Source organism: Gymnoscopelus microlampas (assembly GCF_963454915.1).
Source record: "Gymnoscopelus microlampas genome assembly, chromosome: 9".
Taxonomy (NCBI): domain Eukaryota; kingdom Metazoa; phylum Chordata; class Actinopteri; order Myctophiformes; family Myctophidae; genus Gymnoscopelus; species Gymnoscopelus microlampas.
In genome coordinates, this window is record NC_139946.1 from 27,938,549 (window position 1) to 27,964,113 (window position 25,565).

The 25,565-nt window shown below is 40.2% G+C and overlaps 1 protein-coding gene across 1 annotated transcript in view; it reads right to left on the minus strand.

Annotated features, from left to right (window-relative positions):
* Nucleotides 1–25,565, minus strand: part of rab6ba (RAB6B, member RAS oncogene family a) — an 86,305-nt gene that overhangs the window by 16,089 nt on the left and 44,651 nt on the right. Inside the window, exons 3-5 of the mRNA XM_084067090.1 lie at nucleotides 11,004–11,057; nucleotides 9,668–9,773; nucleotides 6,004–6,115 (exon numbers count right to left, since the gene is read on the minus strand). Coding sequence (XP_083923216.1) covers nucleotides 6,004–6,115; nucleotides 9,668–9,773; nucleotides 11,004–11,057 — 272 coding nt within the window. The remainder of the gene's footprint in view (nucleotides 1–6,003; nucleotides 6,116–9,667; nucleotides 9,774–11,003; nucleotides 11,058–25,565) is intronic.

Here is a 25,565-nt window from a genome sequence, read left to right on the forward strand (position 1 = left end):
TTTCTATATTAACACATTCTGCTGGGGACGCGTTCAAACCCCTTCAAGGACCCCTGAGGGGGGGGAGTCCGCGGACCACACTTTGAGAACCCCTGCTTTACACGATAGCATACAAACAGGTGAAAACACTGAAGAGGAATAAGGAATGCAGGAGGTTCGTGAAGAAAGGAGACACGTGAAGCTTGTGCCGCAGGAACAAAGGCACTGCACTGGAGCGGTATTTACATAATAACACCACCTGACAGAGACTTGCACCAGTGCTGGGGCTATTTCTAGATACATGCCTCTGAGTTACAACTTAAAGAAAACGCTGGCTTGTTCATCATCGCGGTACATGGTAGCACAGCGAGACATGATGGACAGACACCGGCTCTCATATTGGCCGACACATTTCTGCTTCATTGATGCACGGGTGTGGCTTTAATTTCCAAAATGTACCACTCTAAAACCAGGTAAAAGCTAAGGGAGATTACCGTCCCGCAGACCATGACAAAAACGTAAATCCAGTGGTGTCCAACCTCGGCCCTTAGGGCAGACTTGAAAATCACATGGAAATGGTGTGAAATGGTCAGATGGGTGGGCCATGTGCATTTTATTCTAATGACCAATAAATGAATCTATTGTGTTCTGGCTTGGATCAATGGAACTAACATAGTCTACTTTAAGTTCTTATTTATCTTCTCCCAATGAAAACGTATTTTTCAAGCTTTTAAAGAAAAATGACCATCACTTTTGTTTTCCCATAATTTCTTTAATATATTAATATTAAATCATAATTAAAATCTTTATTGTGTTAAGATTGTTTTGCCAATCATTTGGGGGCCCTCTTGCAATATCGTAACAGCCCACCAGTGGGCCCCGGTCCACAGGTTGGTTATGGCTGAGATACACCATTACCGTCCCCAGACCATGACGTAAACTTCAATCATAACAAAGCTAAAACAGCAGGACAACAAACCCCTACCCTGCAAAACCACCAGAACCATCCAACAGTGAGTCTTTTCCACAAGAGCAAGCAGCCGGTCCACTTGATGTCATTGAAAATCAACTTCACAGGCCGCTGCTTAAATCGAGTAGAACAGAGTGCACTAAACAAACAATCACGCGGCTCCCTGCCAGAGCCACACACGTGGTATCTGTGTGTGTTCACCCGGAGACGTCCTGAAGTGAGGTTAAAAGGTGTCACGCCGTTATCGAAGGGAGGATGTGGCGCGGAGGACAGGGCTGAGAACGCTGCGTCATCGTGTCAGTTTAAGCGATTGCTTTTCTGAGATTCCCCTCCCACTGAGCTGTCAACAAGCTATAAGCAAAAAACTAAACAAAAAATCTAATGAATAACAAAACCCATACAGCGCCTTATTAGAGACCAAAAAACACCACCACACATTCATTCATATTCACAAGTGATGACTTATTGTTGTTGAAAGCTCCACGCTCAGTCAGCGGGTGGGGTTATTCCCAACAAATGTCAGACAGTGCAAGTCAATTTATCCCAGACTTAATAATATACAAATAATTATGACAACATGAATAATATGACAGAATATTTGCATACGGAAATTATATGCACCTACTTTGTCAAAGAATCCTACTATAGTCAAAACAAGTCTAACACTCTAGCAGCAACAAAGCAACAGCCTACAAGCCATTTTCAGTGGAAGCCAGCTACATGTAAAAAATGTATCTCACCCACTTCTTTACAGCTGTAAACCTGTATGTGACAATAAAGTGATTCTGATTCAGCACCAACATTTGACGCTGTGACAAGCTGCAAAACAAAATAATATATATATTAAAAAAGTTTAGCTGGATTCAACTTTTTTCAGCACTCCAATGACGTAATGAAGCGTCAATCAATCATGTTTTTAATTCACCACTTTCACTGCCCTTCACTCTCCACACAATTCCTGCTTGTAATGGGGGAAAAACTAATACTTGACATAAGCCTGTTCTTTTAAACCCAAGAATTTTATATACATTTTCCTTTTTCTTGCTCATCAACGGTGACTTGGTGATACTGTAGCTCAGGGGTTCCGGTGTCTCCCCTATTATGAAGTTGTAACAGTCTCGCTGAATAATAATTGAGGTAGAGCTGCGTGCATTTGTCACAACAACAATCCATGACACATTTATGCTTTGTCAATTTCATGTGGGGAAGAATGATTATCTAGAAGCTTACACATGGTGTATTTTGAGCTTTTAGAGCAACCCTGAGTGATGCGTTCCAGTCACCAGGCACCTAGTATAGGGCCATGCAGCGCTACATGTCTTTCAGTGGTATTATCGAACTGGAGTTATTCCCAATAATCCATTAACCAAAGGGAGAAGAAGGAGGTGGGACTTCTTATCAAGAATAGTTTCCATTGGACAGTTAGAAAGGAAGTGGACGTGGCCCCCTTCCACAAGCGAGCTCCCATATGCCCCCTGAGTGCAACCACCAATTCACGGGCCAAAAGGACCAGCAGAACTAGAATTATAGACCAAAACCATCAAGTACACAACTCATCTCATAGGCTATACATTTCTCTGAATCAAACAAATTCCTCAATAGGTCAGTTCACTTTTTCTTTTCAAACCATGCGAGACCATTTTACAGTGCCAAAATGGAGAAATCTGTCTTCACAATCACAGATACTGTAAGTCTTGATCAAATGACTATAGAGATAATGTGTACCAATGCGTGAGGTTAGGACAAAATCTGTATGAGTAATATTACAAAAATGCGTTTTGCAAAAGTCGTCCTCCTGGTGGCGCAATAACAGGCTGATGTGAAAAGGGTGGCATTTCCTCCTTGGCCTAGTGGTAATGTGTGTGCAAAGTTTCACAGGAATCTCACGCTGTGTTCATGATTTAAGGCATTTTGTTCAAAACGGACCACTTCTGCAAACTTTGGAAGCCAATCATAGCCAATCAGGATGGAATATGAAAAGTCTGACCCGTTTGATTTAATGACTATAGAGATACTCTGTGTGATACTGTGATACATTTGCGGGATGTTTGGACAAAATCAATGCAAAAATCGGCCTCCTGGTGGTGCTATAACAGGCCCATGTGAAACATTTGGGTCAGAGGTTCCGCTCTGGCGTCCAAGGAGTGTGTGTGCACAGTTTCACGTCGATCGGGCCAACAGTGCCGAAGATTAGCTGTCTACAGACGGACACACAGACACGTGGACACATGGACGGACGGACAGGACGGCCTGGCGGAGAAAATAATAGTTAAAAAAAACAAAAACATACTTAGTACTTACTCACAACCTATAACAATGTTAGGTCAGTAACCCTAAAATGAGTCCCAACCCATTTTTGGGGAAAACACTGGTGTAGTTGACCACACTGGGTTGAACGCAGTTAAATATATATGTCAATGTGTTATTTGTGACATTAATGTAAGACTGCTGACATTCTGGCAAAACAAATAGAACAATATATTACCAACAGAGTGTGTAAGCGCATAGTGTATTGGCCTGCTTGGCTTGTGCAGCATGTCAATACACAGAAATGTTATGGCGGTCTCAGCTAAGCCGTCTCCCTGCAGTCTGATAGCGATGCTTTATGTCTGTTATGGCCACTGTGAATGTGTATCGACTGAGCCCTGCAGTCACTCACCTCCTGCAAACTGCCATCACTAGCACTTTTCCTGCCGTTGCGGCGATCAATTAGTTGTCGGGTTTAAGACGCGAGCGAGCCGGTGGGAATACGTGCTGCAGCACTGGGTGTCTGCTCTACATCAATGGAATTGGTGTGGGTACAATCTTATCTTTATATTAGGGCTGCAACTATCCGTTATTATCTCCGCCAGGCCGAAGGCGTGGCCGAGACTATGTTGTCGACCCTCTCCATCCGCGTGTCTGTCCGTCCGTGTGTCCATCCGTTCGTCCGTCTGTGAGCAGCTAATCCAAGGCACCGTTGGACCAATCAGTGTGAAACTTTGTACGCCCACTCCCTAGAGGCCAAGGAAAAACCTCTGTCCCACATTTTTCACATCGGCCTGTTATAGTTCCACCGGGAGGCAGATTATTTTATATTGCTCCTCCAGATTTTGTCCAAACATCACACAAATCGGTATGCATTATCTCATATATATATAGTCATGTCATCAAGACGGATCTGACAGATTATTTGATCTGATTGGTTAAGATTGGCTTCCAAAGTTTGCAGGAGTGGCCCGTTTTGAACAAAATGCCAATCATGAGCGCAGCATCCGATTGCCGCTATATTTGTGTTATAAAATATTTTCCCCCATCCCAAACCTAGATGCCAGTCAAATGGATGCCGGGGCTGAAGGTTGACTCACTGCTGCAGAGCTCTTGCTTTGTAAACCACACAGATCCTAGCATCCGTGTTCTGGCCATAATAGTTTATCTACAAGCTCACAACGTGACTCGTTGCGCCACATTATGAGCTTGTAGATCATATACTTGACCCGGGTCAACAAAGCATAATAGGGTTTAAGTGACGGCACCTGAAAATCTCTAGAAAACAACCACTTGCTAGTTCATTCCAGACCCCAGAGTATAGTCTGCAGGCTTTATTTAACTCTGAGAGTGTAGAAATGGACCCAGGCTGAATGTTTTCACTCACAGAGTTACATGAACAGAGGATTTTAACTGTATATCAATGGGAGACCTGGAGGACAGGAGTGCCATTCATTACCACAGAACAGCAGCAATAACGCAGCTGAAGGCGAGATTATCGCATGAATAATCTACTGTGGGTCGGAATTGAGCTAATATAACAAATGGACCTACAGTATGCATTATTCACATGTAGCGATGTGATTTATGCCTGTAACAAGCCAGTGTGTGGTTGTTGGCTAAACTACTGCACACAGTACATAATAAGAATAATAGTACACAATACAAGAATAAGTGCTCCCTCTTCCTCTGTCTCTTTTGATATCTCTCTTTATATTTTTGTGCTATTCTTTGTATTCATATATTTCATATTTAAAACAAATATGTTTTTCTTTCAAAAATGAATGCCCTACTTCACCGTACAACGCTGTGGTGCAGTGTGTGCAGTATGGGGTCCCATCTTGACCTGTTGTAACCTATATGTCTTTATACCTTTCAATCCGGGAAAGCATCTATGTCATTTGATGGTAAACCTCAATGCTCTTTTCAAGAATACAAATTTGTTTCCATCTGCTACAGAGGCTGAGACATTATTTCGTTAGTGAACATTGACAATTCAGTAAAGTTATTCAGAAAACTGTTAGGAGGTGTCTGTGGGTTTTATAAATATTTAACCAATGAAAAGCATTAACAATAACGTGTGACTAAATAATAACTAAAGTGCATCCATTGGAACACAGGTTTAGTTTTTTTCCATTTCCAGAAAAGTAACACTTTTGGACATACAAGGTTTCCATCCGACAGCGACGATATTTAACATTTTAACTTTGATGAGGCTTTTGCTCAGGGCACCTACACTCTGCCTATCCACAGAGTTAACAGACAGTAAATGCCTAAAACAGACTTCACCAGACAAGCTTTTATGTCTGTTTACAGTGCTGTTAAATCTGAAACAGTTTTCTCTTTTCTCTGTTTTTGCTGTCACTTTTATTGTTTTTATTTCAAATGTGAAGTTTGTTTTTGAAAAGTGATACACAGACCATACACCTGCTGCGTTCGTCATTTGCATAAAAAGCAGAATATTGCTGTGTATTGGATATTTGTGCTGAAGTGCAGTTTTGATCTCTCATTTACAGTATACAGTATACTGTATATATGCACCAGGTTAACAGGTTATTTTGCTATTTTCCACTCATTTTTCTGTTTCTGCTCTCCCTCTGTGTCTACCTCCCATGCCCTGATTTTACATCCTGTTTGCCATCCATTACTGTGAGCATCATCTTACTTCCTTACTCAGGTCAATGCATACATTCAAGACAATACATAAATATACACCACAATTATACAGAAAACATGTGAGAACCATGTGAGAACCACACTCAAAACGTAGTGGCTTGTGAACAGAAGGAGTGACTATTATTCCATACCTCTTATCTGCCAGATCTGTTTTATTGCCTACAAGCATGATGATGACATCACTTCCTCTCTCTGTCCTCACGTCGTCGATCCATTTGGAGGTTTGCTGGAAAGAGTTCACATCTGTTGGCCAAGAACACAAATGAACACAAATCAAAGGTTTTTCTCTGTAATGAGCTGCTGTGGAATTCCTGGGGCTAGAAAATAATAATGATAATTATAATAATAATAATTATGGGGGGGGAACCCTGGATGATTTTTGTTGGTGTTTTTCATTCAGTTCAGCTGTCTATGAATTGAACACACAGGACCACAATGAAAATAAGCCTATCAAAAAAAGGGAATTTAAAAAATTCCCAAAAGGTAGCACATCCAAAAAATGTCAAATAAATGGAGGACAAATTACTCACATTTCCACTTTTTATTGGCACACCAATAAAGTGAACGCAGCGTTCACTTTATTGGTGTGCCAATAAAAAGTGGAAATGTGAGTAATTTGTCCTCCATTTATTTGACATTTTTTGGATGTGCTACCTTTTGGGAATTTTTTAAATTCCCTTTTTTTGATATGTATACTGAATTTGGGTCTAGCACTCCACTGAGAAAACCCATTGTTGATGCGCAACCTCTTTTTCTTATTTAATGAAAATAAGCCCTCAGGGCTTTTAGTGTTATCCTTTTAGCACCATTGTATAATCGTACCACTGTACTATTTGCAAACTGTTAATAAAGTGTTCAATCAATCAATGTTCCGAGTCCTAAATTCCTTCACTGTGTTCTCTCACCCCTTCATGGAGACTGATAAGTTGAACATCAAAGTTACAGTATAGCTAGGAGGGATGCACGATATTGCAAGTTTTGGACGATTATTTCCATGGTCATATCGACCGATACCAATGTTGCAATACCAGTTTCCACCAGTAGAGTTTACCGCACACCTGTTATACTGTAACTGTGATGCTGGGTGTAGATTAAAAAAACTGCTTTGTTATGAGCGGATGTATTATGCCTCCTGAGTCCTGAACACTACGTTATGTTTCCAAGGGCCAGATTTAATATCTGAGATACCTACTGCTGTGATACAGAAGTGCGGTATCTCAGATATGATCACATTATGCTGTTGCATTTTCCAAAATACAGCATAACGCTCCTTGGCATCTCCACATCTCACGTACTGTAACACAAGCTGTTTTTCCACCAACACATCAACCTGGTTGGCTCATAAATAATGCATCGGAAATAATTTTGATATCTGTCTACTGATATGATGACTAATATATCGTGCATCGTGAATAGCTAGGACAGGTGTAACTGTACCAGAGGGAGAGACAGTATATTGAGTCATAAATATAATTATAAAAAAAGAGGTCTATATTACAAGGGTAAAGGTAAAAATGCAGTGCCCATTGCTTAGAGGGTTTACCGTAATTGGGCAAAGAGTCACATGTTCAGAGTGAAGGTGTCAATCAAAGTCAGAAGCAAGCAGAGTTGACACAGAGAGGTCATGTTTATGGAAACACCAGAGAGAGATAAATAATACTACAGTTCTGCACATAGATCAAGAGGCGCACACGGTAATTATGTGCCTTTCATTGATTTATGTTTTTATTTGATGTGTGTAATGTGCAACGGTAAACTTTGTTTGAGAGACTTCAGTGTAACATATCAATAATTGGATGCACCTAAATCCCAGAAAAGACATTTATCTGTATGATGTGTGGACATTTGTTGAACCTGTGGCAGCTACAAGGGGAAATGGTGAAAGCAGTTCATTTTAATTCAACAAAGCATCTGTATTTATTTCTCAGAATATGTATAATATAAATGCACTATTCAAACATGTTTTATATGGTATCTGGATATTTTATTTTTTACAAATCCATTTGGCCATGTCAGTGTCATTTATTTGATATGCATGCTTATTACTTGCAAAGGTCATATCACATTCCTGTGCTGGGATTTGAAGAGGAAGGCCCCACATCAGTTTCAAGGTGAAAGAAGAACATGGTCTTCTGAGAAGGTAACATGTTTGCTCATAAAAATTAATCTCCCAGAGGGCATCAAAGTTCCCTGCTCCCATTTCTTATCGTATTAAATTTGAACCACTAATGCTCACAAATGGAATCGAGACAACTCCATAAAACCTATGGGAATGATTCCCATGGTTTCCAATGCTGGAGCTGAAAGGGGATCTCTCAATGCCATAGCAGGCTCCCTATGTAGAAACTGAACAGAACTATCACTGCTGAAAGGCGAAGGTACAAAGTGAAAGAGAACAAAGCAAAAGAAAGGGGCTGTTTAAATACAGCAAGACAATGCAAAATGTGCTCCCAAGCAGGTCTTCTCATAACTGCAGCCACGGAGAGGACTAACAATGATTTTACTCATAGTTGAGTTCTTTTTCCTGTATAGAATTTGAGAAAGGTATTAATGGTTGGAAAGATTTTATGGTTCCGCATATCTAATTTGTCTATAAAAGAAATGAATTGAACGTACAGTACAGTAAAAGAAACCTTATCTTCGACTTTGCCACTATGGGCCTTGCTAGAATGTTTATTCATAATTATTAACAGAACTTTACGCCCTGAGGCTCGTCTCTCCCGAGCTTCAATGACCAACACAGAGAGCAAACTGACTGACAGGCCTAATGGCCAACGCTGAGTCAGCCATCTTTATGCATTTTAAGTGTATGAGTTTGACACCGTTGTGTGTGTGCAGTCAGCTATCTAGGATCTTGACACACTGAGCGACTCATGAAAATGATTGCGAGCATGTGCGTGCGTGCGCGTGAGAGAGAGAGTTACGGTTGGTCGATACGACCAACCGTGAAAATAGCAGTACAGGCTATTTCTCTATTTTGTACGCCACTGATGTACAATGACTGTAATACAGGGTTAAAGCGGTTTATCAGACTAATCGATTTTGTCCATTATAAAAAAATCGATCAGAATTGTTTCGTGTCGATTCATTGATATATGAGAAATGTAAAAGATTATCAGAAAAAAACCTGCAAGAGTAAGATTATGTCGATAATTGTTACTAAATATCGGTTTTGATATCGTCTCTGTCGGCTGGAAACTTTTCAGGATTCAAATTCAAAAGCATCAGATCTACAAGCTCAACTCCGAGCTCGTGGATCTGCTACTTTTGATGTTTTGTGTGACGTTGTAGTATGATCAAGTAAGGCATTCATTCACGAAAGAACACAAATATGGAGATAAGAGCTTTCTGCCTGACAGCAATATATTCGGTTTAACCCATTAAAACCGGGAAAGCATCTGTCATTTTAGATTTGAACCACTTAACCATTATAACCACTTTAACCATATTATTTTATACTTCACGGCACAGAGTGCCGCGCTATGAGCTAGTAGATCTGCTATTTTTTTAAATCGTGAAAATGTGTACAAATCTTTGGATATATATTTTTTAAAGCGAACATTTGTAACTCAAATCTTTGATTGGACCAAAATATTTTACAAATGTTCGCTTTAAAAAAATATGAGCTTGTATATCTGCTATTTTTGAATAGCCAAAGAAATCTAAAATGACAGAGATGGGTTCCCGGATTGAATGGGTTAACTGCCCAGCCTAGTGTGTGTGTGTGTGTGTGTGTGTGTGTGTGTGTGTGTGTGTGTGTGTGTGTGTGTGTGTGTGAGAGAGAGAGAGACATACTTGTGATGTCGTAGACCACCACGGCCACGGTGGAGTCCCGTATATAGCTGGGAATGAGGCTCCTGAAGCGCTCCTGTCCCGCCGTGTCCCACAGCTGCAACCTCACCTGGGGATCAGAGAGACAGGGCTGAGCCTAACGACATTATGCAGAGACAGCCTGGATGCTGGCTCCCTCCCAGACATACACAACAGAGACCGGAACACACGCACGCACGCATGCATGGACATGTTGGTATCACTATACTTGTGAGGACAAACATTTTAGGACAACATTTCTCAATGCCATTTATATCCATTTTTTTTTGTGGCAATTTTCAACCTTGCCAAAAAAAAATACATATACCTCAACCTATCCTTATAGCCTGAGTTATACTTAGTCGAACATAGACGATCTGGAAAACTAACAACGTTGTGAGCTGTAGATTTTCTGTATTTGTACCAGCACGCAACTACATATAAATCAGGCATAACCCCCAACCCCAAATCCTAAACATAACCTCTAAATGCCTAATCCTAACCTGAAGCTTTCATTTGTAAGCCGAATAACTCCCCAAATAATTATTCTTAAAACATAAAATAATACATTCTCTTGACCGATAAATTGTCCTCACAATTGTCTATTTCTCACATTGTAGTATACTACACACACACACGCACGTAGACACACACACACACACACACGCGTAGACAGGTAGACTTCATCTCCAGGCTGACATTCCCAAGGTCATGGAGCTGTATGCAGGATTTCCCCCAGGGAAATAACCTGACATACAAACAGGTATACATTTACATTTCATGTGTTAGGGAGTTGACATACAGTACAGCACCACGCCGTTCAGGGAATATTTCAATGCGTGCTGTACTGTACATAATAAAAGGTTCAGGAATCCAACGTTTTAATGGTCAGGGAGTGGATGCACTGAGGAATTTGAGGGCATTCTGTTATGAGCATTGTACAGCTTTAAAGCAGTGGTTCTCAAACATTTTCATGTCAAGGACCCGGACCTCCATCTGAACAGATTTTGTGCCCGGGACCCCCATATGAGAAGATTTGTGTTTTTAATCATTTACAATTTCCATTTACAATTTTCCGCAATGCTTTGAAAACTCGCCGATCTACGAGCTTGCACACCACAACGTGTTACGAGCTTGTACAGTACATTTTATTTTCGGATAGCCAAAGGATAAAATATGGTTAAAGTGGTGGAACTGATTTTGATGGTATATCAACAAATTTAGCTGGGAACCACCTCAAGGACCCCTGGGGGTCCCCGGGCCTCACTTTGAGAACCAGTGCTTTAAAGTGACCGTCTGTGGGTTTGACTGGAATACTTACCGTTCGGTCTTCTAAGTACATGGTTTTCGACAGGAAGTCAATTCCAATTGTGGCCTAGCATGAAAAGAAAGAGCAAATATATTGATCAGCATTGAGACGCAGAAGATGTAGTTAGTTAGTTACTTACTTTATTGACGCAATTGTAGAAAACATTGGTTCCAAACAATAGTCGAAAACCCATGAATAAAAACGTTAAAAAAGTTACAATACATTAAAATATACAATACACAACACAAAATCCCTTTACTCATACAACAGGAGCTTTCTGTTGCTCCAAAAGTGACAGGCAGGCATGTGGCATACACACAGTTCAGAAAAAACAAATAACGCACATCCTCCGTACTTTTGGTGCTGAGCTTTAACTGTAGAAACAGTAACAATGCAAGAAAGAGATGAGGCTCGCAACTCACTTTTGTGCTCCAGGGTTTATTCAAACATAACAGCTCATGATACGACGTTTCGACCCTTTCGGTCTTTTTCAAGTATGATACTTGAAAAAGACCGAAAGGGTCGAAACGTCGTATCATGAGCTGTTATGTTTGAATACACACAGTTCCCCTGTTAGTGCCCACAAAGAGTGAACTCAGATCAGTAAACTCATGTCCATATTTCCCTCTGATATCTTGAGGGGACACACTAGTATGTGGCATTCGTTTTGTATACCAGTCTCACATTGAGACATACGCTACTCAGGTGGTATCTGACTCCATCTCCCCATTTCCACACGCAGCCTATGAGAGGACAACCGAAACCGTGTAAAGGTTATCCTCAAATAGTCCTCAATGTAAGATGTAGTGCTGGTGCTGGTATAGAGTGGATGAACAGATAAATCTGGGTTGATGGCTTGTTAGGTCTTATATCTTGTTCCCTCTTTGGAATGCAGTTTATGAATCATGTCCCTTCGGTCTCAATATGATCTTGTTTCTCCAATATCTCAGTTAAATGAGAATACATTACTTGGTTGTCCTTCTTTAGCAATTGAAGAACATACCACAAGGGGTCATCAAGCATGCCATGACACTGCTGTATTTTGGTGAAGAACCTGGCTTGCGTTTTTCTCACTAAGGCTTGCAATGAAGGCAGTCCTGTCCGGCAGGTTAAGTTAGGTGTAGTAACCCTCACCCCAAGTATGGATTTCACTCCAGTTATGTAGAGAGTTTCGACAGACTTTAAGGGAATTTGTAACCAAGCCTCACACCCATACAAGATAGCTGATGAGAAAGCAGCATCAAAAACCTTACTTTTTTTTTTCATAAATTAATGCCCTTTATACTTCCATCATGACAGTGTCACGCAAAAGTAGCGAAAATAGCCAATCCACAAGATCACAATGTGAGCTTTTATTTGTGCTATATATTATTTTTTTCCCGCCTATAATGACATACCCAAAATAGGGATGCCATGTTGAAAGTGGTTACGTGTATCTGTGGGTTTTATAAATATTTAACCAATGAATAGCATTATCAAGAGCTTGTGAGTAAATAATAACTACATTGTATCCGTTAGAACACAGGTTATTATTTTCCATTTCCTGAAAAGTAACGATTTTGAGCATATAAGGTTTCTGCCTGGCAGCAGCGATATACTGTACTACAGTCTATTAAAAACAAAAATCCATTACGTCCATTATGTCTTGATAAAACCAGATGTTTTATATGTGACCATACATTTAATATGACATTTTAATGCAAGTCGTAGGGCAGCTGGCACCTACAGTATTACACTACAGCCCATATTGGCCGATTAATGGCGAGGTACTGGCTGTACGGGGGGTTGGAACAGTCTGCTACTGAAGCAGCTCAGAGCTGGACACTGGCAGTGGTGGAAAGTAAATTAGAACATGTACTCAAGTACTGTACTTAAGTGCAATTGTGAGGATTTTTTGCTTTAGTTGAATTTTGTTATACTTCTACACCACTACATCTCAGGGGCAAATATTGTACTTTTTACTCCACTACAATTATTTGACAGCTTTTTTAGTTACCTTCAAGATTCAGATTATTATTACAAGACACAGATTAACCACTTAACCCTTTTTTTTAATACTTTACCTATTTGAAAATAGCAGATCTACAAGCTTGTAGATATGTTATTTTTGAAAGTTAGAAATCCTTTGAAAGATGTGAGTACTTTTACTTTGTATATTTTGCTGCCAATACTTTTGTACTTTTACTCAAGTAAAATTCTGAATACAGGCCTTTCACTTGTAACAGAGTATTTTTATATTGTGGTATTGCTACTTTTACATCAGTAAAAAAATCTGAACACTTCTCCTTCCACCACTGCATGCAGCCTGTGTGATCTCACAGCCAAGTCAAGGTCGCTATGGATGGACAGAGGACCACCCACTGAGCTCCAGCTTTTTGTCCTGGGAGGGTCAAGAAGACCAGGCCAGACCAGTCTGAACTATGAGTCATTTTATGAAACGGATTGGCTGATAAAAAAAATCATAAAACTACAAAGAAAATAAGACTACCTTCTGTAAAATAGGTTACAGGCTAGAGCTGGGTGATATGGATATTTGACCAAATACCTTGATATCGTTACTGTGACGATAATATCAAATTATTATTGTAATTTTTTTTCTTTCATTTTCCAAAAATAGTGATAATAGTGTATCTACAAGTTCACTACACAATGCGATGCAATGCATTGTGAGCTTGTTGTAGATAGGCTATTTATATATATAGCTACTGTACAATACTGTAGTATAAAATAGGGCTTGAGTGATTAAAACTTATGCCATACCACGATATGATATCCAAAACATCTAGTCTCATATCATGATAGATATCATTTCGATATATTTCCCCAGCACTATAGATTCTATTGCTCTCCGGTTTTGTTACAATGGGACGGAGCAATCGATTGTGCACCGGTTTGGATCAACGGAACTAACATAATTTACTTTAAGTTCCCATTTATCGGTATCACAATGATTTTTTTTTCAAGGTTTTAAAGAAAAAATACCAGGACATTTTTTTAACATATATATTTTAATATAAATCATAAAAATCTTAGTGTTTTGTCAATTGTTTGGGGCCCACAGGTTGGGAATGGCCATAGGCCTACTAAGCGGACTGTGAGCCTGTCATCACAAAGCATGTGTGTGTTCTAATGAACCAGTGAAGCCCAAAGGGCAGATGGCACGGAGGGTCCTGCAGGGATTCCTGCTTCTCGCATCTGCTCTCTTATAGTCTCACATCGCTGGAACAGCATCAGGTGTTCAGACTCACAAACAATCACAAGCTGGAAATCAAGGCCAAACGGCGTATCCTTGGCAAACCGAAACACCGAACGAAACAATAAAACACTTAAACAGAGGGGTTTTGCCAGTCTGTGCGTGAGTGTGTGTTGATGTGCGTGCGTGCGTGCGTGCGTGCGCGTGCACGCGCGTTTGTATGTATACTGTATATGTAAAAATGGCAGTACCGCAGTATGAAACACAGGACAGACACATAAACAGAAATACAATTAAGAATAATAAATAATAGGAGTAAACAGATAATAATGTGCCAAACACCAATGGAGAGTTAGGGTCCTTGCTTGGCCTTCCGCATTTTGACCACCTGGGATTTGCATATTGTATGAGGTATTTTAGGTACAAATATAAAATATAAAATGCAAACACAAGTACATTTTTATGCACATGTAGACATGTGTAGTACATATCCGTGTGGATTTGTATATGCAGAGATTAAAGCAAAAGAATAATCTTTGTTTGGCGTCCCAATCTGTGATTTGTGAAACAACGTGAAGGGGGCTCCCCAGTAGCGCTGTGTTTCCTAAATAATTAGCACAATATGTAGAATTATGATGTTTATGTATTATCATTCTAAACCTATGTTCCTGCTGTTCTACAACCAGTTGAAGAAATTGCAGTTTGAGGTTTTAACCTTTGCTTCCGAGACCATTACGTTTTTATGGAACATCAATTAACAATTAACAATTATACAATAGAACAAGTATTCCGTTGCTAATTTGACCCATTCCAATACTCTTTAATCTTATCAAAATGACTGAAATCAGTCATGGTGACTGAGAATGTAATTCTCATGTTAATCCATGTATACGTCTATAGTATGTGTGCATACATGTGTCTGTGCAGACTGGGCAAGGTGCCCACAGGCCACCCTGACAGATCTAGCCATCAGTAGCTTGATCACGCACTTGTTACCTTGGCGATGCCAGCCAGGCACTCTCGTGGGCCAACTAAAGAGAGCCTGGCGTGGAGAACACAATATCACTTATATTCCTCTCTAAGTCACAATGTACCGCACAGCAAACTGCTTCATCATTTATTTATATTTATATTTTTTACATTTTCAAGCTTAAGACTCTATCTACACTCTATCTACAGCTCTATCCCATTTTTCAAAGGGGACCATATTTGAAAATAGTATACCGTATGGCTGACTGCATCTCCTGACATACTACATAACAAAGTCACATTATACAAATGCATCATATTACAACGATGTTGTATAACTACAGTCAGTACAATATAAATCGTCTTTTGTTGTCACCTGTGCTGTGGAAAGAAAACCCTAAGAAATTGCAGCCTTTTTTCACATCCATGCACTGCATTGCTATTATATTTACAGTCCAATAAATTGTCTTTAGTTCAAATGGCAATGTAGCCAAATGTAACCAGGTGTGAAAAGGTCTCTACAAAAATGTAAATAACGCACAAAGAGCCAGTCTTTCACATCTTGAGAATGAGTTGAGAAATTCTTACAAATTACAAATTCTACAGATAAATGGTGTATCTGCCCAGGTTAATTTTGGGCCATATAAAATCTGCCCCCTGGGCCGTATTTTGGACATGTCTGCCTTAAATGGTTAAGGGAGTTACATTAAAGGGATATTTCACTTTCAAACGTGTTTGGGGGTCATTTTAACATCTACTTAGGCTTTTGTGAGCACCCCTGACAGTTTTCAAGTTTCTTGATTCAGTATTTGATATTCATTTGATCAAACACGCCCCCTTCCTATACAAACCCATTGTAACTTCAAACTCCATTTTAACCATGATAGATTCATCGAAAACACCCATACTTGGTTCTGGTGACTCATACAGCCCCCTTTTTTTATTTTCCCCCCCAAAAATCATTAAAAATAAATGAAAAAAGTAATTGAAAAAACTCGACCCTCCTCGTATTAGCACATTAGCTGCCAAAGACGTATATATACGTCTTTTAATTATCAGCTGTTGTCTGCCAAAGACGTATATATACGTCTTTGGAAAAAAGGAAAAAAAAAAAAAAAAAAATCAAAAAAAACTTTTTTTTTTGCATTTTTTTATAATTTCAACCCTTGTCGAATTATGAACAGATTAGGAGCTAAAAATGTTCGAAGATTTGCTGCTCCATTCACTTCAATGTTAAAATTCAAACGGACAAACAATTCACTTTGTTTTTTGGTTTAAAACTACTGCTTTTGAGCTATATTGAAACATCAACCAAACATGTCAACGAGGTCAAAATGACCTCGTTGACATTTGTGAAACCACACCTGAATCTCATCTGTGATTAGAAACCATCTGGGGATCAATCATACTGGAGGAAAAAAATCTGTGGCTACGCGAACAGGTACCAAAAACATGGCAAAACCCTGGCAGGCAACAGCTAAAAATCTGAAAAAACTCTGGCAGGCAATGTGTTAGTAGGGCAGTATGAGTCACCAGAACCAAGGACGGGTGTTTTCGATGAATCTATCATGGTTAAATGGAGTTTGAAGTTACAATGGGTTTGTACAGGAAGGAGGCGTGGTTAAATGAAAACTGTCCGGGGTGCTCACAAAAGCCTGAGTAGGCGTTAAAATAACCCCAAACATGAAAGTGAAATATCTCTTTAAGGCAACGTACTGTATATGAACTTATACTATGTTTCAGGAGTTGAAGTAGCAGAGGGGAAGCCATTTTTATGCCTAGTGTCTTTCAAACTCTGACGTGTGACCCCATTGTGGATGGCAGGAATATTAAAATGGGTCCCCAGTTTATTTCTGGAAGTTATTAAAATGTGCCTTCCTTCACCAATGGAAGACTGAATAAATCACTGTATGCTAGAAGTTGTCAAGAAAATAAAAAAAGAGGGGGGGGGGGCAATTTAGTTGAATTATAGCCGTGCACAATCACTCACGCAATCAGATTTAGGTTGAGAAAAATGCTATTTCCTAACATTTTGTCACCTGAGAGTTTAAAAATAAAGAACCGTGCTAGAGAGCAATATTCCTAAAATGGGAAGTGTGAAAGATACAATATTGCTAAATATTACATTTAATGACAGGCACAGAGAAGCTCGAGTTTTTCATTTGGAGTTGGAGAGCTACTGTGGGCTTCTTCCGACCCCAGGGTTAAATATAGACTCCCACACATGGAGCTACAGAGGAACAGATTAGATCCACAGGAATTATTCATACGCCTCTTGAATTATTAACCAGTGCACATCATCGTTAAAGAGCAGTAACCTCAGCTCCTGAACCATTCTACCAACAATGACCAGGAGAACAGAGATAGGCTTACATGTGGTTATGGTAAGAGATATGTTTGAAATTAAACCACAATTCCAATTGACGGTACATCTAGGGCTGTCAATCATGACCATGACATTTTAATTGATGATTAATTGTCATGAATTATTGCAATCGGATTATTTGTAGGCAGTTGTATATTGTGGGTTGTGTTTTCTGTTTTTGTCATGTTATTATTGTAGTGTTTTTATACTATGTGTGACTACGGATGGAAATTATTGAAGTATTGAATGTTCATTAACTTGCACTGTCCCGTAAATAAACAAATAAAGTAAGTAAAGTAAGTATTAACTGTTTAATTGTGTTTTGGGCATTTAACAATGGAACATTTAAATCAAAATCACATTTCTCTTTTCCTTTAACAAAAACGGCACAGGGTAGACTTAAAGACACAAATAAATTACTGACAATGACCATGCATTTAATAATTGTATATTTTCCAAAATAAAGAAAATAGCAGCTCTACAAGACGCGTTGTGAGCTTGTAGATCGGCTATTTTCAATTTTTTTTCCACAGGTGAATTCATATAGGTGAATGGAAACGATTCTGTAAAATAATTGCGATTGACTCAAATATTTGCCATCAGGCGATTATTAAATAATTGTGACAGGCTAATCATGACACAGAGTACTTCATGCCTGGCAGCAAATCACAACTATGACGTTATTCCTGCACAGCCTGCATTTCATTTGCAGTCTAGCGGTAGAACAAAGCTGTCCTCTTGTGCTGATAACATTGTGTATGACAATTTAGCATTAAGAAATTCTCTTTGTGGGGTACTTTTTAAAATGAACTTCATGGAAATTGGCAACAGTGCTGGGAGCTTTGATGGAAACCTGCAAATATAATTAAATCAGTACAAGCTGTGGATTGCACATTTATTATGGAGGCAAACTTAACTCAGAAAAAAAACATTGACAGTCCTGGTATGTAGTGTTAAAATTACAGTACCTAACCCCCGTGGATGCTCTGAGAATCCAACATTGGTTCCTATGGGTTCTAATGAGGGCAAATGCATACAGTAGCAAAATACATAAGAGTTCTAGTTCCTGGCTGTTTAACCACAACATTCCAGTATCCATGTATCATTGACAGAGAGACAATACAATCGGAGATGTCCATTTACTGTAGTTCTGAGTATAAAAATTGACCTTTACGCCGGGACTTCTCAGATTTAACTACTTTCAATCTGGTGTCCCTATTTTGAGCATGTCATTACAGGCAAACAAATATAGCGAACATTCAACATTGCAAATCTACAAGCTAACGCGATACAATGCATTGTGAGCTTCTAGATCCACAATTTTCTTTCAATATTCTTTAACTTTCAATATTTTTGATAGTACTTAAGTGGTTAAATGAACACTGTTGATTGTACTGTGTAAGGAATTAGGGAAACAATTGCTTTGGGCAGAAGCTGCGATATCGACAGCCACAAGCATTGTGTATTCTGAGTTCACATGTAAGTTGGTAACGATCTGGTGACAGCTGCAGCGTGGATCAATGGAGCTGCAAAGAACCACGTCTCCGATAATTCCTGGACAAGCCTTTTATCCCATGGACTGTTGTTCTGAGCGGTCTCTTGACGAGAACATATCCACTGTGCCGCTGATTAGACTGAGCTCTTCTCTGCTAGGCCATGTCTTACATTCTGGAAAGCATTCTTGATGCTGTCTCGGATTATCTGGAGAGATAAACAGCTTATAACCAACCTGTGAATCAAACTAGCCAGGGCTAGAGCCATTGGATTTACCAATTACCATGATATTAAATTCGAAGAATACAATTTTCCACTGGCTTATTGCCAGGTATGTTCGCTAATACGAGGAATTTGCCTTGGTGAGGTTGGTGCATAACACTGAATAATGACAGCATTAAGAACTATGTACACAGTATGTTATCATAATTATGAAGATAAAGATAATCATGGAACTATACAATATGTAATATAGAGTCTAAGATGGTCAAAAGGGATAAATAGATATGAATTATTGCACTTGTTGTATTATGTATACAGAAGGTAATCTCTCAAGAACAGATTCTGCTCTCCGCTTGAATCTGTCGGGGGGGGTTCGTCATATCGCGTACGCACTGGCCTACAAGTGGGCGCGCCTTCAGATCAGGAAGCAGGCCGCGCTTTACCCAATCAAATGTAGTGGGCGGGATTTACGTGTGTGCCGATCTTTCCTCACTAGAAACAAACCAAAACTCATTTAACGATAGCGTCCTCGGAGCAGACCACGGAAAGATATTCACATTTTAACTTGCACTTTCATCATAGAAACAAGTGGGCTTATAACCAAAACGATCCATGTTCTCTGGGAGAAGTGGTGTTAGTGTTCCGTGTAGAAATATTGTTAGTGGGAATGAAAACACAGTCGCACCACCGGAAGTGAAAGGCTGAAGGCAGACCAAAACCCCGGTTTCCTTGGGCACGGGTGCTCCATTTAGCCCCCCCAGAGCTAAGTGAAAGAGTAAAAAACAGCAGAGGGCGCTGTTTTTCCTTTTTTATTTGGCGATGGGTTCCCAGATTGCACAGAAGGTAATAGCCTATAATGTACATCCCCACATTGCACTTGCATTGTATTATGTACACAGGAGAAGAGTGGCAAGATTATAGAAGGAGCAGGACATAATCAAACATGACAATGCTCTTGTTTTCCCATTATGAGTCAAGATTTACTCATATAATACATTACTGACGACCGCTGCCCAACACACAGCTCTTTACCCTATTATCTGTCTTCCTGCTAAAGCCTAATTTATACTTTGTCGTATGACTGCACTGCGACACGCACATCGTAAATAGCTGATATACGAGCTCAAAACGCATCGCAGATGTCATACGTTGTGAGCTTGAAGATTATCTATTTTTGGTGCGCGACACCGTTGTACGACTTCGATTGCAATTAATGAACGATTATTAAAAAGTGTAAATAGCAGATCTACAAGCTCGCATTGCATCGCAATGTGATGCGGTGTGAGCTTAAAGATCAGGGGCTCACATACAGGGCTTCCTATACGTGGTTAATCAGACTATTTAGTCAATTTAGTCAATCTAAAAAATATAATTAGAACATGTCCGTGTCGATTCACTGATATATAAGAAATAAAACAAATTATAATAGAAAAAGTGCTTCTTGGTTATTCTATTAAACTACATGAGCAAAATGAAGTCGATTATTGCTTCTAAATATCGGTTTCGATATATTTGTGGACTAACTGCCCAGCCCTACAGTACTAGTGATCAGTGATAACCACTTTAAACAACGGGGCTATGTGGACAGAAGGACAGACATGTCAGGACAGGAGCTGCTGTCACAAGCCCAGTGGGCTGTGCGTTGACTGACGGATCCACCTGGGCTGACAGAAGCACTCTCTGCCTCTGGTGGCTCGCTGAGCCCTTTAGCATGTGCTGCCAGGCAGTAAGGCCGCCTGGCCCCGTCTCTCTCGCCTGGGTGCTTGCTTGATGGGAGACCGCTGCTTTGGAAGGAGGGAGATCTGTCTTGGCTCGCTTGCCTCCCGCTCCCAACTAGAGCTGCTACCATGCTCTGTTTCATCTCTCTAATGGCCCTTACACCCCGAATATACTGCTGGTCTCCCTTTATAAAGGTTAGAGTGGCTCTGGGCATAAGCAGCCCATCTGTCACTAAAAGGTAGAGGTTTAGATGAGAGAGGCACAATATGCACTGTATACAGTATAGAGCTGGGCAATTACCCAAAAATATATTGATATTTAGGAGCAGTAACTGGGTTAATCTTGTTCATGAAGGTTAATCAAATAATCGAGAAGAAGTTTTTTATTTCATTTCAACATTTTTTTTATACTTGACTAAATCAATTAGCGTGCATGATTAACCACTTGACCCTGTATTATATGTCGCTGTACAATGGTGGCGTATAAAAATAGCGGAAATAGCGATCTACAAGCTCACAACGTGGCGCAGTGTGGGACATTTTGAGCTTGCAGATCTGCTATTTTTGCCATCTAGTTTTATTGTAATCGAGGCCAAAGTTCCAAATATCATGATATTGATTTGAGGTCATATCGCCCAGCCCTAGTACAGTAAGTAGCATCACAGGATCATATATCCACTTTTGTGTATCGACTTAACTTGGATGAGAGATACGCCCTGCACATAGGCACATTTATCTGTGTGTCGTTGATTACCAAGCAAATCCCGGCTCCCATTCCTCTTCCCGGTAGCAGCGTAAACACTGTAAATGAGGCGATGCGTACAGCATTTTAATTAACACTTTAAATGTCCCAGGAGCTGAACCAGAAAAAGCCTGCGTGAAATCAGCTATACAGCGCTACCTGTCACCGAGCCAGCCACCGAGAAGGAGTGACATTAAGGCACTGGGGAGTGGGGACAGTGAGGAGTGTGCAGGCACGCGTGCATGCCATGCACAACACACACGCGCGCGCTCGCGCGCACACACACAGGTAGGTTTGCATGCACGCAACAAACACACAGACAGGCCTATTTTACTCACACACAGACACAGACACACCCACATGTGAGAGAAGGAGAAGCTAGGCTTTGATCTATGGCTATAAAGCTCCAGATATGGCTCCCATAACAAAATCATTAATCCACAATCTGAAAAAACAAAGGGCTAGCTGAGAGGAGAATGAAGAGCCTTGTTTTCTGGGCCTAGGGTTAAGTGGGGTGAACAACTGGCGCTTCGTTTTAAGACATTTCAACAAAAACTCACTTTTCACATAGCTCATGAGGCACTGTGGTGGATTAATCACTTGCGTGCGCTGTGACTGTGAGCTTGTAGATCCACTGTTTTCGGTGCGCGACACCGATTTGCAACCAAGTCTAACGGACCCTTAACAGATGGGCAGATGCTGTCTGGGGCCACGCGTAGCTGCCTTCTACGGCTGGAATGTGGACTTGGAACAGAGCATGAGAGCCGTCTCATCAGAAAACCGTTTGTCTAGCGACCCCGCAGCTCGCCGTGCCCCTCGGGGGCGTGACTGCGCTCGGTGCTGGTGCTGGCGTCTGTTGCACTTCACAGGCATAAATCCACCGACTGCATTCAGGCTGAATTACAACCGTGACCTTGGAGTTGTCCAGCTAACCGAGGTCCCTGCTGTGTGCTAAGATACCGGGGCGCAAATTTGCAAACAGTGGTGATGGTTAATAAGACTGTGTCTCTGCATTTAAGATAATTGCATCACATTCATTAATTATGAACCTTCAGCATAAAACAAGTTAACCAATGATTTGAAAGATTGTCCTGAGAGCACTTTACACTTTACAGAGCTTGTAGATCGGCTATTTTATGCGAAGAGATTTAGGGGGAAAAGGGAGGTGGCCAAGTATAGACCCCTGGGGGACCCCAGTCAATGAAGTACAAAGGGTTTAAGTGCCTAACTAGTAAAGTCCCATTGAGAATCTCATTTTGCAAGGGAGACGTGGCCAAGATATACAGTGGCAAAGAAAAAGGTTTCCAATGCTCAGCTGATTAAAAGGTCAATTAAAAACACTGACATCCTAAAGATGTCGCCTACAATTCTTTCCTTTTGGACGTAGAAACATTAATGAGATTCAATTGTTAAATCCTTCAGCAACCTAAGGCAGTTGCTTGCAAAAAAACAATTTGACGAGTTTCAACATATTTTGGTAGAAAAAACGAAATCTCAAGAAGACAATGATGCCCAGAAGAGTCAATATTATCACATTATCTGTGGATTTAGTCGTGCTGTCTGCATGCTGCAGTGTTAAGTAGATGTGGCGAATACACACAAGCTTATGAGATAGATTAAAATAAAGTCTATGGATAATATAGCTCCATCAATTCTGTGAGCAGCCAGTGTCAGGAGAGCCTGGTACAGAGGTGGCAAGTCTAGGTGAATATTGGAGGCTGGCACACGTAGCCTAGGTGATTACTTTAAGTGAGCCATTTTATGATGTCAAGAAAAAAAGCCTCTTCATGGTATAATTTGTTATCTGGCAAAAGTAATCTCTCTAGCTTTCAATCAAGTTCGAGCTATAAAAATATCCAATCTGTCAGAAATAATTGAAGAGTCAGGCTAGTATTAAAGTCACTGCAGTAAATTGGAACATAGAGGCTACGGAAAAGAGAGATTCTAATGGAGATTGTATAGAATCCATTCCAAACCATGACCCTCTCAGCTGCTTGACAGACAATGTTTCAAATAATAGCCCTACGATGGGTTCAATAAGCAAGGGACAATGAATGGTGTGCAGGTCATTGTTGAGAAATAAACCCCTTCAGGGTGATAAAGATCCTGCTTATTACACAGCAATTTAATAAAGCAATTAATAAACTGACACAACATGTAACAACCAAACGATGTAATTGATTTTAAAATGATTGAATTGCTTACAGTAAAGAAAGATAGGCCTATTAGTCCATTAGATTATGCCAGGTGCGTTTACCGCAACTGCTCGCCATCAAATATGAATCAATATTCTGTTATCACATTGCCTATTTCTCACTTCAAATCTTTCAAGCACTTCTTAAACGTCGGGTTTGGGGACCACCAGGGGTCCCAATGGACTATTACAGATCTGTAACTCTAAGCACTGAGAATGTTAGGGAGTAAATTAGGGTCCAGAGATTAAAAAAAGGCAGGGAAAAAAGGTATCTAATGGGGGTCCGTGGCCTAATGCATATCAAAAGGGGGGGGGGGTCCCTGAAATTAAAAAGGTTGAGAATCACTAGAATACGGCATAAATAAAGGCAGGCTGAGGAAGTTGTTGACAATTACTATACATTGGGCATACCCCCCCCCCCCCCGTCCCCCGTCTTGGACTGAGCGTGCCCCAAAAAATAAGCCCTTCCTTTAGCATTTGTATCGGAGAGATGTTGGAAAAGACATGATCTGTACATGCAGGTTCAGTGGCTTAATGGTAAAAATGTCTTTGAACGTGAACACCCAGTGTCGAACATCTGACTTAGTTGCCAGAACCCATTCGGGGCTTGTGAATATACAGGGTTATAAGAGGATATGGTGGGAATTGTGAAAGAAACGGCATCACGCAGCCATAAGAAACCATTTAATCCACACACAATACGCCATCCAAATCTCATTACAGCACTGCACAGAACGTCAGAATGGAGCCTGTTCGGCTCTATTCTTTCCGTGTTAGCAGGATGCAGTAAAGCTAAATGGAACAGATATAGGTACAAGGACACAGATACAAGGACACAATATTTCTTAGTGACAATAGCACAGACACTATATGTAGAAACTTGGAGCTTTCTATAAATGTAGCTTCACTTCTAACAGAACAAGAAAAATTGGGTTCAAGTCAACACGGCCTGTTAAGTTGGCAGCAGCGGTGACAGTTTCTGAAGCCTGTATTAAAACGATAACTAACAGGTTTTATGATGATCGTACAGACGCTCATTAATTTGGGGACATGTTTCAACAGCTTAATTAAGCAAGCAATGTCCAGCGATGTTTGGACAAACTGTCATTAATTTATGGCCAAATTTGTTCCAGTCCCATCATGCGCGTGATGGGTGTTATGAAACCTATCATGTGAGTTTTGTACTCATTGGACAAACAATTTTCTATGTATAGTCTGATTTGACTTATATACTGTATGACAGAGCAGAGAGACAGGATGAAAAGTGTGGTACATTTGAATGAAACTTTCAGGGTATGTTTTAGGTACTTATGTGACATATCCTGCATGTTTTGTGATGATTGGCCCAACGGTTGTTTACTTTGGTCTATTTATGTGTTGATCCACATCCTTTTGAAGTTCATCATTGGACAATAAAACAAATTAATATATCAATCAACTGTATGCCAGTTTTGATGGGCTTTGTCCAACAATGATCCACAGAACATTTGGTAGCAATCGGACCTACGGTTTAGGGGGTGTATTTTTATTTCTTTATTTTCAAAAAAAAGAAATGGCCAAAAATCTCATCAGGTGGACTTTAGTTGTTCTTGAGGCACATTTGTAGAGTGAGGATAGATGGATGTCTGTAGCACGTTTAGTATAAACTGGGGTTATGACTTTCAGAGTTCTAGAGTG